At 42.7% G+C, this 12,534-nt stretch overlaps 2 protein-coding genes across 4 annotated transcripts; one reads left to right on the forward strand and one right to left on the reverse strand.

Moving 5' to 3' along the window:
• The first annotated feature begins 910 nt into the window (after positions 1–910).
• plp1a (proteolipid protein 1a) lies at positions 911–7,841 on the forward strand. 3 transcript variants are annotated; one of them, XM_086221363.1, is made up of 7 exons: positions 911–1,180; positions 3,525–3,711; positions 3,852–4,008; positions 4,265–4,433; positions 5,433–5,506; positions 5,589–5,654; positions 7,442–7,837. In XM_086221363.1, the coding sequence occupies exons 1-7, from the start codon at positions 1,177–1,179 to the stop codon at positions 7,604–7,606; spliced, it is 822 nt and encodes a 273-aa protein (XP_086077489.1). In that variant the 5' UTR covers positions 911–1,176; the 3' UTR covers positions 7,607–7,837. The 3 variants fall into 3 exon arrangements, with proteins under 3 accessions (XP_086077489.1, XP_086077488.1, XP_086077490.1); XM_086221362.1 differs by lacking the exon at positions 911–1,180 and adding an exon at positions 1,577–1,724 and having other exon boundaries at positions 7,442–7,841; XM_086221364.1 differs by lacking the exons at positions 911–1,180; positions 7,442–7,837 and adding exons at positions 1,580–1,724; positions 6,002–7,290.
• Positions 7,842–8,145: 304 nt separating this feature from the next.
• rab9b (RAB9B, member RAS oncogene family) lies at positions 8,146–11,925 on the reverse strand. Its single transcript, XM_086221365.1, has 2 exons — positions 11,835–11,925; positions 8,146–10,960 (listed from the first exon to the last, which is right to left on the reverse strand). Exon 2 carries the CDS (start codon positions 10,889–10,891, stop codon positions 10,280–10,282), a length of 612 nt encoding a protein of 203 aa, XP_086077491.1. The 5' UTR covers positions 10,892–10,960; positions 11,835–11,925; the 3' UTR covers positions 8,146–10,279.
• Positions 11,926–12,534: the final 609 nt, after the last annotated feature.

A 12,534-nucleotide genomic window follows, 5' to 3' on the forward strand; every position in this document is an offset into this window, starting at 1 on the left:
ACAAAGATGAATTATAGAATTCTCTAACTGAAAAGTCGGATGTTTGTTTCTCGGAACAGTATCTCAAACATCTGGACAGCGTCACCTAACTCTACAGTGCAGGGTTGTGAAAAGTGGGGCGCGCGGCCCATAAGTAGCTCGCTGTATGGTTCAATTTCAGCGAGCAGATGTAGGCTGAGAGACGAAATGGGCCCGATGAGAATGAGTTCAAGGAAATTATACATCAACTGTAAATCTGTTCGTGCTGTTTTCCTTTTGGGGGGGGGCAAAAATTCTTGAATTATTATCTTATCATAATTTAATCAGGTGGGAGCGACTCTTTATGTCAGTCAATGTTGCAGAGGGTCATGCCCTGGATGGTTAAAGTTAAGCACTAATTTCTTAGTCTACTTTTTCCCCTTAGCTTCATTTTTAACTGTAATGTTATTTGAGGCATCTTTCAAAAATGATTTTTCACCGAAACGTGGCGTTAAGTTGCTACTAAAGTGCAGAAAGTTTGAAAGTTTAAAAAGTCTGTCTTGAAACGTTCAAACACATTAGGACTTTTACAGACAGCAAGATGCCATTCCTAACTCTTAGATGACACCAGAGAAAGTCCTTCTATATTTGAGAATAAGTTTGTTTGTCAAGGCTCATCCTGAATGAGGTCCAACCTGGGTCTGGGGTTTCAGTTTTGGCCCTGCTAGATTACAGACAACCCGAGAAGGGGACATAAGGCCCCGGTCAGCCTTCTGGAAGATTCACGTTCTCATGTCCTTTACGTATCAAGCTCAAAATGTCTGCAGTTGTGCGTTAGAAACAAGAAAATTAGTCAGGATGATTATTTCGCATAAGACTAAGAAGAAAAAGTATTTTATTCTATTGACGTGAAAAAAAAGCTTTGACTCGTGTCTTAATGTCTAAGATGCAGTTTTCAACAATGAAGCAAGTATATCTCTGCAAGTGTGAGAACCTTGACCTCTTCATTATTCCCCGCCTTGAAGTTCATTGAAAAGCGACATTGTTTCTTTAAGATTGCACTCGCACTCACCAGCGGCTCTGTCCATTGTTGCTGGAACACAAAGTGAGTTGAGATTGTTAACACGGGGGAAGAGTTGCGCATATCATCAGCAGAGCAGCTGCAGAGCAGAGCGGAGCAGGGAGGAACCGATCAGTCCTGAACGCATCCTTCCAGACATGGGTAAGAAACTCCATAAACTCCATTTTATTATCTTTAAGTAGATAGCCAGCGGCTTTTCATCTCATATTTATGCGAGTGTACCCTGATATGGATCATGAGAGGGCATGAGAAGTTATTTTGTCACTTTAAAGGTCGGTTGATGCTCCACTGGTGTTATTTATTTCATGCTTGAGGTGCCAGGGCTACTTTCACAGGAGCCTTGTCGCATTTGGTTTCAGTTGCAATCTTTCCTCATATTTTAAATCCACGGCCACAGGTTTGCATTTACCTTTCAAACTCCAAGTGTATTTTCCATTGAGTCCTAGCTGAGAGTGCGTCAGCTGATCGTTCAGGTGATGTCATTAACCGTTTAATTGCGAGAAGGTGTGCAGCCTAAATGGAGGCAGACGGTATGATGGGATGTTGAGCACCGGGCCCCTGATGAGCGAGGCCCTCGCGTTGGCCACCACTCACGGGATCTCACGGGAACCTCAATATAAGCAACATTAACTTCCAACGGTCTGAATGAACGTCTTTCAACTCAGAAGCACCGACATCCCCCCAGGTTACCACAGTTGATGCTATTCCAGATAAACGTCATAACTGTCGGACATGACTTTAGTCTGATCATAGTGTTGACGTTCAGAGTTATGCACGATGTTTTATTGACACGTTTATTAAGATAAATACTTCTGCAGTTGACTTTTGTGGGAATAACGATCAGACCCCATTAGAGAATAATTTATATTTATAAGTATGGGAACACTTGATACACAGTGTCCCATTATAAGAATAATGAATGGAGGTAAATAACACCTCCCACACACACACACACACACACGCACTCACTGGCATTGGGCTTGTTCCATCCCTGAGTATATCTTAGCAAATTGCATAATAGATAGAATGTTGTCTGGCGCCTACGTGAGCTGTGGAGAGCTCACAGAAGGAAGGTGCTGGCGCTTCTTAAGGCCGGGCGCCTGAGTGAACGCCTTTTGGCTCAGAAACGCTGTCACAACCCGGTAGGGAGTTATGAGAGAACAATCCGATCAATCAATATTTCAAATACATTTTCTAACTGTCAGACTTTCTGACTTCTCTCCCCAAATGCAATCGGCCACTCTCGGCTGTACTCAAGATGAAAGTCATCCCAAACATCTTATTAATTCACTGACTTACCGTTGTACTGTGCTGGAAATGTTCCCCCTGCTTCTGCCTGTATAGAAAAGTTGCGACACTCACACACACCATCCTGCTGTATATTTCGGTTCAATTCAAGCACACACACTGCTGCCATCCATGTTTACCATACAGTACCAATCACAGTCAGTCTGCCTGCATTGTGTGTATGCAAGTGCGTAATGGCCCACATGCACACAGTCGCATTGTTTGCATGTTCATCCTCTTCCAGCACCAACAGCTCCTCATTATCATGTTCCTGTGTCTCCTCAGAAGGAAGTCTATGAGTGTGTGCATGTGTGTGTCAAGCATAGAGGTGCCTCTGGCCTTTGTTTGCTTGACATTGGCGGCCCTTGTGCCCCCATGATGCTGTGGGACAAAGACTGTTGTCTCTGCAGTCACAAAAGCAGCATCTCTGTCTCTCTCTTCTCTCTGTCCTCCCCCTTTTTCTCACACTCTCCATGCTGGCTGGTGAATGGAGTCAGGGTGCGAGCAGACACATGCCCATACCCTTGGATGTTGGCATCTGTTCAAGCAGCACATGACTATTAAGGAGAATACAGTGTGAACAGCTGCAGATGGATCCGTAGAAGAAGGCGTATGCTTGAGAGAAAGAAAGGCTTCACCTGGCTCTGCTCGTAGTTTACGCTCTACAACGATGAGCCTGTAGAACTGCTTTTCACATTAGAGAATAGTGATGGAAATTACTGAAAGAACCTTTTTAAATACCTGAAATAGTTACATGTACAAATGGAACAACAAAATCAGGTCAAAATGAATTTCTTGACAGAGAGATCATTTTGATTAATAAGTAGAACAAGTTATCTTGTAGCCACTAGCTTATAGGAACTAATGACCTTTTTTTGCATTTGCAGTTGCAATGTCTTAGTTTTTTTTTAATCATTCTAAACTAAATATTTCGGGGTTTTGGAACTTTTGGTAAGCTGTATTAACACATTTAAAGACAAGATTACCTGTGATGACGATATCAAATGAAATTATGAGATGTAAACAATTATATGGGGGACATTTATTTTATTGTGAGGAATCTTTCTGAGGAGTTCAGACATCAACTCTGCAGCAGAGAACTATGAGTGACATGAAGGAGATTTTTGCCTACACATCAAGTGTATGCATAGGATTTAACTTGATCTTAGTTTACATGGTGTTGCATCTCCACTGACAGGTTGCTATGATTGCTGTATGCGGTGTTTGGGGGGCATTCCTTACTGCTCCCTGCTCGCCACGCTCCTGTGCTTCACTGGCGTGGCCCTGTTCTGCGGTTGTGGACACCAGGCACTCACAGAGACAGAGAGGCTCATCGAGACTTACTTCTCCCGGAACCTGCAGGACTACATCACCATGGCCTACATGTGCGTGGTAATGTTAAGCATGTTCATCATGCAGGTGACATCTTTTTAACGTTTACCAGCGAATTCAGTCCTTTCTTTCAAGAGGGTCCTGTATCTAAACAGCTGTCCTCTCTGTTTTTCTTTTGCCACCTGTTTCTCAGCATTCAGTATTTCCAGTACGTCATCTATGGTCTGGCTTCCTTTTTCTTCCTCTACTGCATCATGCTGTTGGCCGAGGGCTTCTACACCACAAGCGCTGCCAAGCAAACCTACGGAGAGTTCAGGAGCACCATGTGTGGCCGCTGCCTCAGCTCCACGGTGAGAGTGCCCAGAGTAGGACGAGGAATGGGGATTGGAGGGTTTGGAGGGGATTAATACACATCAGTCCCTGGTGGGTGCTGAGCTGAAAATCTTAAGGCTTCTAAAAACCTTTGGGGACATCCAAAGATAAGCATACACTGCGCGTTTAGGTAATGAGGGGGGCTTATTAAGAGAAATGTTGTTACTAAACGAGTCTCTGCATTTTAAATCTCGGAATGCACCTTAATTTTTCTTCTGCTTTCCCTTTGTGCAGTTTATAGTGATGACATACGTCCTCGCACTGCTGTGGCTGCTAGTGTTCGCCTTGTCGGCTCTGCCCGTCTACTTCTTCTACAACATGGACGCCACCTGCCACACCATTGACGTTCTGACTGAGACCCCAGCAAGCATCAACCAGCTGTGTGTTGATGCAAGGCAATACGGTAATCCACTCACGGCAACCTTCACAGCTTAATGCGTTCAAATAAAAGATCCCCGTAAAAGTACCAAAACCAATCTTGGTGTCTTGAATATGTAGATTCAGTAAATACTTACTTGTGCATTAAATTTATGACTTGATGAAAAACCACCTGCCCAGCTCTTTAAAGAACATATCAATCGTTTAAAAATGGCACGCAGCCTATTTATTCGCCTACAGCATTCAGTGAGCTTTGGGCTGAGTTTCACAAATGGGACAGAAATCAGATTAAACAAGAAAATACCATGTTGGTTCTGGCTTTTCTGAGGGATTTATGGACATTCAATAAAATATAGAATAATTGATGATTCAGGGAGCTGTGGGGGGAAAAAAAAGACCTTTTTGATGTAGTTAGCTAAGAGGCTAACATGACAACCACAAAAAAAAACCCAAAACTGAACCAACAACAAAGACACATACTATTGTGGAATATATCGTGACTTTCTGCTGGAATGAGTACAAATTAAACTAAGTGACTTATTGTTCATCATTGTGGTGTAGTTGAAAAAAACACCGCCACCCTAGCTTGTTCGCATATCAGTTAGCTGTTCATAATCAGCGTGGGTGGTGCTCAGCCCAAATTGTAGTGACGGTGCCCTTGTAAAATAATCGATGTATTTTAGTAAGTATAGGTGTATGTCCATTTCATGGTTCTGACCCCAGCAGGCCTGCTTTATTGCATTATCCAAATTTTTGGCAAACGTTTGCGATTCTTCAGCATGTAGGTCGCTACTTGCTAGCTAAGAGGTGGTTGTTTCGTGTAGCATGGGGGACCTGGGCGTTATGTCAGTCTGATTTCTGTTGTAACTCCTTTTGAAACACATTGGTTCGTCGTGTACTTGACTAATGTGTATGAACACACTGCTTCTGCTCTGATTTATAACATGGTACAGTCAAACGCAGTCGAGTCGTGAGTCATTTTTGAGTTTTTGGATGGGTAGAATTGATGAGTGCCTCTTTACAGGGCTACTACCCTGGAACGCAGTGCCAGGAAAAGCTTGTGGCATAACTTTGTCCACTATTTGCAAGACCAGAGAGGTAAGGAGCTCTGCTGCCTCCCTCTTCTATAATTGCCCTCAAAATAAATCTTTAACCTCTAATGCACATCTTCTCCTATCAGTACCGAATGACCTATGACCTCTACATTGCTGCCTTCGCCGGTGCGGGCATCACTCTCTTGGCTCTGGTGAGTGATTGTGGGGTACAACAGTAGTGCTATAATGGCTCATGTGACATAGTGACGCTGAGTGTGTAGGTGGCGAGGCATCTCAGACCTCCATGACTGATGACTTTTGTTCTATCGTTCTGTGTTCCTTCCTCTCAGCTGACACAAACATCATAATAATGCTGTAATGTCTAGTGATTTTCCAGCCACGCAAATGCTGCCTTCATTATTCTCACATACTCCATTTCAGAAGCGATTATACAAATGTAATCTGCTCACAAATTAGCCGTTCATAGTTTTCAGATGGATTTTTCTATTCTTCTCTCCTCCCTGACTGTCCCCATCTCTGCTTTTTCCTCTTCTTCCAGCTGGCCTATATTGTGTCAACCACCTATAACTTTGCGGTTCTTCGGTATCTGGGGAGAAAGGGCATAGGTGCACGGTGTTAGGTCCGCCGGCTTCCTGTCGGCTCTCTTTCCAACCACCATGGGGACACAAAGAGACGGCAACCTTTCATCTGTGGAGAGAACCTTTTGTGGTGTTGGTTCTTTGGGACTCTAAAACTCCTATCTATGAAATTTTACTTTTTACACTTTCTTGTTGTTTTTATATGGGTGTGAGGTTTGCTTTAAACTTCAGAGAATCTTTTTTTATCTCCAAAGTATGTTTGAATGATCGTTTCTGTCTAAAAGTCTAGTTTTGCCTCCCATCTGGCTATAAAATTAAAATAATATACTGATTATACATCAAAATATGAAATAACAGCTAATATGCACCACATGTGAATGCAGCTGAGGGATTAGAGGTTACCATGGTTACCATCCCCACACATCTGGTTGCCATGGTGACAGACAAGCACGTATTTGCAGTCTTGCAACTGACCTCAGGACTTTTCTCACGGGCTTGAGAATGGCCTCAACAATGGAGTCAGGCCTGTTTTCAAAGCTGGCCAATAGGAAGCCAGCATGGGGCCACCTGCGTGAGACGCCTCGGCCAGAGGTTAGATTGGGTGTCAAGGGAAAGGATCCCCAGGACAAAAAGAGGGGACAGCTATTCTAAAGCCTCAATACAGCTCATCTGGGACGGCAACCACACAAACACAAACACACACACACACACACACACACACACTCACGTACACATGCGCGCACTGCTGCATGACCCACAGCACCCCCTGAATAATGGAAATGATGGATCAAGAGCGAAACTGCAGGATTTTCGATTACTTTTGGATGGTTTCTATCTCACAAAGGGACATTGCTTGTTATTTTGTGATCTAGAAAGGTCTGGAATTGTTTCTCATCCATCTGAGATGCTTATCCAGTAACCTCTTCTTGTCAGACATGAGGTGTCACAACCCCCCACCCCCCCAGCTGTTAACACACAGCGGAGACGCTATTGTATAGATAGGGCTGCTTTGTTTTGTAACTAATTCTTTAGGAATTGTGTTGTAGTTATTGTATAACACTGCGTTTTGCTTATTGTAGTAGAATTTACTACTTTTACACAGGTGATTACTAACAAAAACTGTGACAAATGTAGCATTTTATTTGGTGCAAGCTTTATCCAGTTGTGAGCGGTGGCTTTCTCAAGAGTCAGCTGGCTGTTTTTTCTTTTCTTTTAGTAATATTTGATAATAAAACAAACATTCCTCGAAGTATTTTCTTAAGTGCCTGGATTTGTTTTTTGGTTTTGTTTTTTTGTACAGTCAGCGTGAAAGTGTAGGTGTTTAATTGATGCTCCATCCTTGGCTTCCTGCCATGTCTTGTGGCCAAGGTGTTTTGTATTCCCCCCTCTTTTGTCCTCAGGTGCTTTCTTCGCTGCACTTGGCTGTGAACCAGGCGTACCTAAGGAGGCTGAGGCACTGGGCGCAGGACGAGACCAGAGGCTATGAGCTGTACGGCCGGCTGCAGAGAGACAGAGGGGGGACCCTGCACTCTCCGTACCCAGCATACCCATCAGAGAGCTCCTGAGAGGGCTTCCGTGTTGTTTATTTGCATTTTTTTTTGGTGTGATTCCCTTCATTATGTGTTATTTTACTGGAAAAAAAATAGCTTTGAATTACATAAACTCTCTTGAATGGAGTTATGACAGTTCGATATTTTCTGTTGATTATGTGCACTTGAACTATGTTTATAAGTCTATATTTACAATTTAAGTCAAATAAGTACTTTCACCAGCAGACACGGTGAAAGTTTTTGTGCATATGTTTGATTTCATTAATGATCTAAAGAAGGGAAAATAAAGCATGTGAAGCATTAATTTGTTTAGCAACAGGAGGGAATAATTTTCTTGGGTTCACGTGTGACATTTAGGGTCTTAGGGATAAAAATAAAAGTGTTTGGGTTTAGAAATCCGTATCATTTCAGCATCACGGCTGCAAATGTTAAGGCTCTTGATAGTGACTGCGGAGAAAAATGTGAGTTTATACAATAATTTCAGCAGTAAAGGACATATTTTTAACAGATTTCTGAGGTGTAAACACAAACCAGAACACAAGTCTTCATTTGGTAGGTGGTGTGGTTTATTTGCACCCAAGCCACTGGAGAATTTTCTCTGCTTTGCCAGCACGTTGGCACAACCAGTCGTACCCTCTCAAGTGCAAAAAAAAAGAGAAATCAGGTACATTAAAAATCAACAAAATCAGAAGCCACACAGCTTAAGCCACGCCCTCCAGTGGAGCGGGACGTTCAGTGTCATTATTAGATGTCATAGATATTAGAAAATAAATGCCCTTTTGCCGTTTACATGAGCCATTATGGGGACAGTTTGTACATTCATAAATATTACTGCACCACTAAAGAAAAGAAATACTGACATGAGACTAATGTAATGGTATGAGAGAAGCATACTGGAGGGTCTCGGGTAAACACTGATGAGTTCCTTTTGGATAAGAGATGAAATGAACAAAGTTTAACACAGACAAATAATAGACTAACAGCTAACAGCTTAGTTTGGTTTCATTGCCCCACGCTCAATTCACAGTTTAATAAAGTTTCTGTCATACATTGAGTACCAGTACTCAAACACACCGTATAAAACTTAACAGTAATCATATAAACAAGCTGTTCATTAGAAGCCTGCACTAAAGCCAGAAGAACCGTGTCAAGGGTAAACGTGACAGTACCTGACTGGATTGGGCTCACGTTCACAAGCCGATGCATTTTTTAACTTAAAAAAAAGGAAAAAAAAATAATAATAGTGATCTCAAGTCCAAAAGTCTGAAAACGTGGAGCTATAATCATAAAATGAGTTCTTACTTACAGTTTGGTGGTGTCGATACCTTAAAAATTTGAGCAGCATTCAATATACTGACGAGGATGAATTTAAAATATAAACTCCATTTGAAACTTTCAACATTAGCCCTGAAAACTAGAGTCAAACGTACCTTGAAATGAAAGAAAAGTACTGTACAGCTAAAAGCAGGTAAACACAAACTTCTTAGGATGCCGTTTCACTCAATACTGCAGACAACTGGGGAGCTGTTACGCAATTGCGTTATCTTTGTGCTCAGTATAGTTCACATTCAGCCGAGACCTCCAACTACCAGACTCGCCGACTGACAGCACAAAGCAGATGTCAAGTTTTCCATCACTTAAGCAAAAAGAGACCTTCAGAAAAGCTCTAAGGACTCGGAATGTTCAAGCTTGCCATGCATCAACAGAGTAGAAGCAAACATGTCGTCATTAAGATGATTAATTCCAATAATTAAAATGACACAATAGTGAGACCTAATCTTAAAAAATAACACAAAGTAGGATGGAAATGTGCTTCACAGAAACATAAACAGCAGGTTATGAACAGTAGAAAAAGCAGTCTAACATCAAAAACACTGGTTCTAGTAGTGACCTGGCCAATGTTAATGAATCACTAGAAATAATATCAAGGACCTGGTAACGTCTGACAGCACCTGTGGCTGCACTGTAGCATCTTGCTGAGGGGCTCAATCATCTAAATTAAAAAGAGCACCACAACTGCCTGTACCCAATTCTGAAAGAGCTGCAACATAAAAGATTAAAATTCCCTTCCGACTGATGAAGTTCGTCTTCCATTTACGAGCAGCAATCACCTTGAACTCTTGTACCTGAAGTCATACTGAGGCCTGGATGCACAGTATCTACCTGCCTGACCTGGACACACCCTCAACTCACAGCAAATACACAAATTCTCCTGCAACTGATAATACATTTGATTTAAAAAAATCCATCTAAAAACTGGAAAGATCAAAACATGGACAGGCAGCTGAGCCTGGCCACACCACTTTGCTGTGCTTTTACGTTTGTTTACTGTATGATTGAACATTATTTGATTAAAGTTAATGCTCCAAGAGCATTTTTTTGGTGGCAGACACAGCTGGAGCTGGGTAAAATGTTTTGTGCATCACGGATGAAAGCATACAAAGGATGGAGAGCCTGTGCTGTACCTCAGTTGGAGCAATGTTTCAACAATCTAGACACAGCCCTCCTCAGTTGCTATGTTTACTGGTAGCTTAGGGGATATAGGTACACCTGTATCTTATCCATAATATCCTTGGACCTTGTACCTGCAGTACACGTATCATAAACGATAAGTGACTGGCTCTCCAAATTGCCACAGGCAGGTTACAGCCCGAGATACTGCAAAACTGTGGAGTCACACCTGACCAGTCAGCAGCAAGACCCACGAGATGTTTTTCGGTTACCATGGAGATCGATAGTTCCACTCAGCAGAGAGTGGTCAATTTGGTCCTCAGCAGCCAGGACCTCCCTGACTGCGGCCTCGAATGCAGCTGTGACATTAGTGTCATCCTTAGCACTGGTCTCAAAGTAAGGGCAACAGCCATTCTCCTCACACCAGGCCCGCGCCTCGTCCTCGCCCACCTCCCTCTGCTCCATGTCCACCTTATTGCCCAGAACCACAAAAGGGAACCGCTCAGGGTCTTTAACATCAGAGTAATACATGAACTCCTTCTTCCAGCCGCCGAGGTTCTGGAAACTCTGCAGGTCATTCACAGCAAACGTGAGCAAGCAGCAGTCAGCGCCGCGGTAGAAAGGTGTACGAAGGGACTTGAAGCGCTCCTGACCTGCCGTGTCCCAGATCTGAAGAGTCACCAGGCGTCCATCCACCTCCAGGTCCCTGTTGAGGAACTCCACTCCGATGGTGTGGAAAGACTGTGAGTCAAAGCGGTCTGTGACGTAGCGGTTCATCAAGGATGACTTGCCCACTCCTCCATCCCCCAAAAGGATCACCTTCAGCAGTAGGCTCTTCCCACTCATCATGCTTCCACCCAGCCCTCCTCGCTGGGTTACGGACCCCCACGCCAAGTGGCAGAGCAGGGTCAGGTAAACCTATAAAAAAAACACACACACACACACACACGACGATCATCAGAGCACTGGGAAAATAAGGAAATGAAAGATGGTGACGATGACAGAGACGGCAGATGACTCAGTGTAAACGGCTGCAAACAAAACCAGACATTACAACCCCCAATGAACCTGTTACATTTGCACCGCGGGACGGATGTGTGATGGCCGACCAGTTTTAGGCACATTATGACAGGGGTGAATGACCCAGAGGCCGGCCAGAGGTCTGTCAGCGACATCTCTGGCTGAAGTGAGGAGGCTAGCGCTGAGCTCGATGACATCAGCTTCGTTGTTTACGGCATGATACACTCCTGACTCATAATTACTTAAACTACTACTATCACTATTGGATGGACTAAAATGAACTTAACTAGAGTCAAGACATATATATGGTATAAACATTATCTTAAAATAAAAACTCTACTTATTTCATTTTAGAACGTCCAGGAATCATGCGCTGGATAGACTCTAGAAACAACCACTGCACTTGCGCAGACTGCCAACTTGTACCAGCTTGTTGGCAAATGTGACTTGTGACAAATACAGATTTAACTACCTCGTTCATTGTCTCTACGAAATTGTGCATGAAGCCCTCAATGTGACGCACAAAGGGTTGAAAAAAACTTTTGCACGACGTAGAATAAAACTGTCATGAAGCGTCTAGCATGCTAGCCGGCTACTGTTGTTGACATTTTAGCCTTGTCAGGCTAACTGTTAGCTTCAGTGGATGAGCCACTCAGAACAAATTAGAAAAAAAGCTTTGTAAACAACGCGAGAACAATTTGCTGTATTTAAGAAACAATTCTATGAATTAATGCATTTGATATATAAAGAATTGAAGTGTGTTTCCACTCACCTGACTCTTCGGAGTTTATACTGGGCTGTTGCCCTCCTCCCCTACATCTGACTGAGATTGAGTGTCGTGACGTGAGCGGTGCAGCGCTGGCATATCGCCCAGGCGACCCCAGGTCCTAAAGCCCGAGGCGTTATCTTCCAAACGTGGTGTCAACTCAGGCACAAATCCTGTCTTTTTTTAATTAATGCATGTTAGTGAATAATATGTACATATTTCGCTTGTAATTGTCTTGTGTTACTTTTCCTATTTCAAAATAGAGGAACTGTACTCTCTACTTCATGATGTGAATGTGATATAAAAACAGGAACAAAAGTTTTTTTTTTAACAATGTGTGAGTTTGTCTGTGAGCGTGTGTGTGTTTGTGTGTATTATAACACATGTATTGTATGTATTATAGTACATGTTCCTCAACCATTTATTCTATGCTGTGAAGTCCTGGTCCATGTGTTTTACTTCAATAAATTAGTTTGTACTTGTACTTGTAGCCTTGTTATCATTCTATTTCTCTTGTTGACTAAATAGAAGTGACACTGATACAGGTTTTTTTTTTTTACACTTATACCGCATTCACACACCCACTTGAATATATGAAAGAGTCTTGTTAATAGGCCTATTTGTGTATTTGTTAACATTTATCACATCAAAAAATATATCTGTGACAGTATACGCCCCTTCTTTTCATGACACAAGATGTGTATGT

The sequence above is a fragment of the Aulostomus chinensis genome, chromosome 13, assembly GCF_037954235.1.
Source record: "Aulostomus chinensis isolate RoL2024-O1b breed Wild chromosome 13, RoL_Achi_v1.0, whole genome shotgun sequence".
Lineage (NCBI taxonomy): Eukaryota > Metazoa > Chordata > Actinopteri > Syngnathiformes > Aulostomidae > Aulostomus > Aulostomus chinensis.

Coding starts and splice junctions, on each gene's coding strand:
- rab9b (XM_086221365.1), bottom strand. CDS start 10,891: ATGATGAGTGGGAAGAGCCTACTGCTGAAGGTGATCCTTTTGGGGGAT.
- plp1a (XM_086221362.1), top strand. CDS start 1,685: ATGAACGTCTTTCAACTCAGAAGCACCGACATCCCCCCAG. Junction 3,712..3,851: donor TACATCACCATGGCCTACAT/GTGCGTGGTAAT, acceptor CCTGTTTCTCAG/CATTCAGTATTTCCAGTACG. Junction 5,655..7,441: donor GCATCACTCTCTTGGCTCTG/GTGAGTGATTGT, acceptor TTTTGTCCTCAG/GTGCTTTCTTCGCTGCACTT.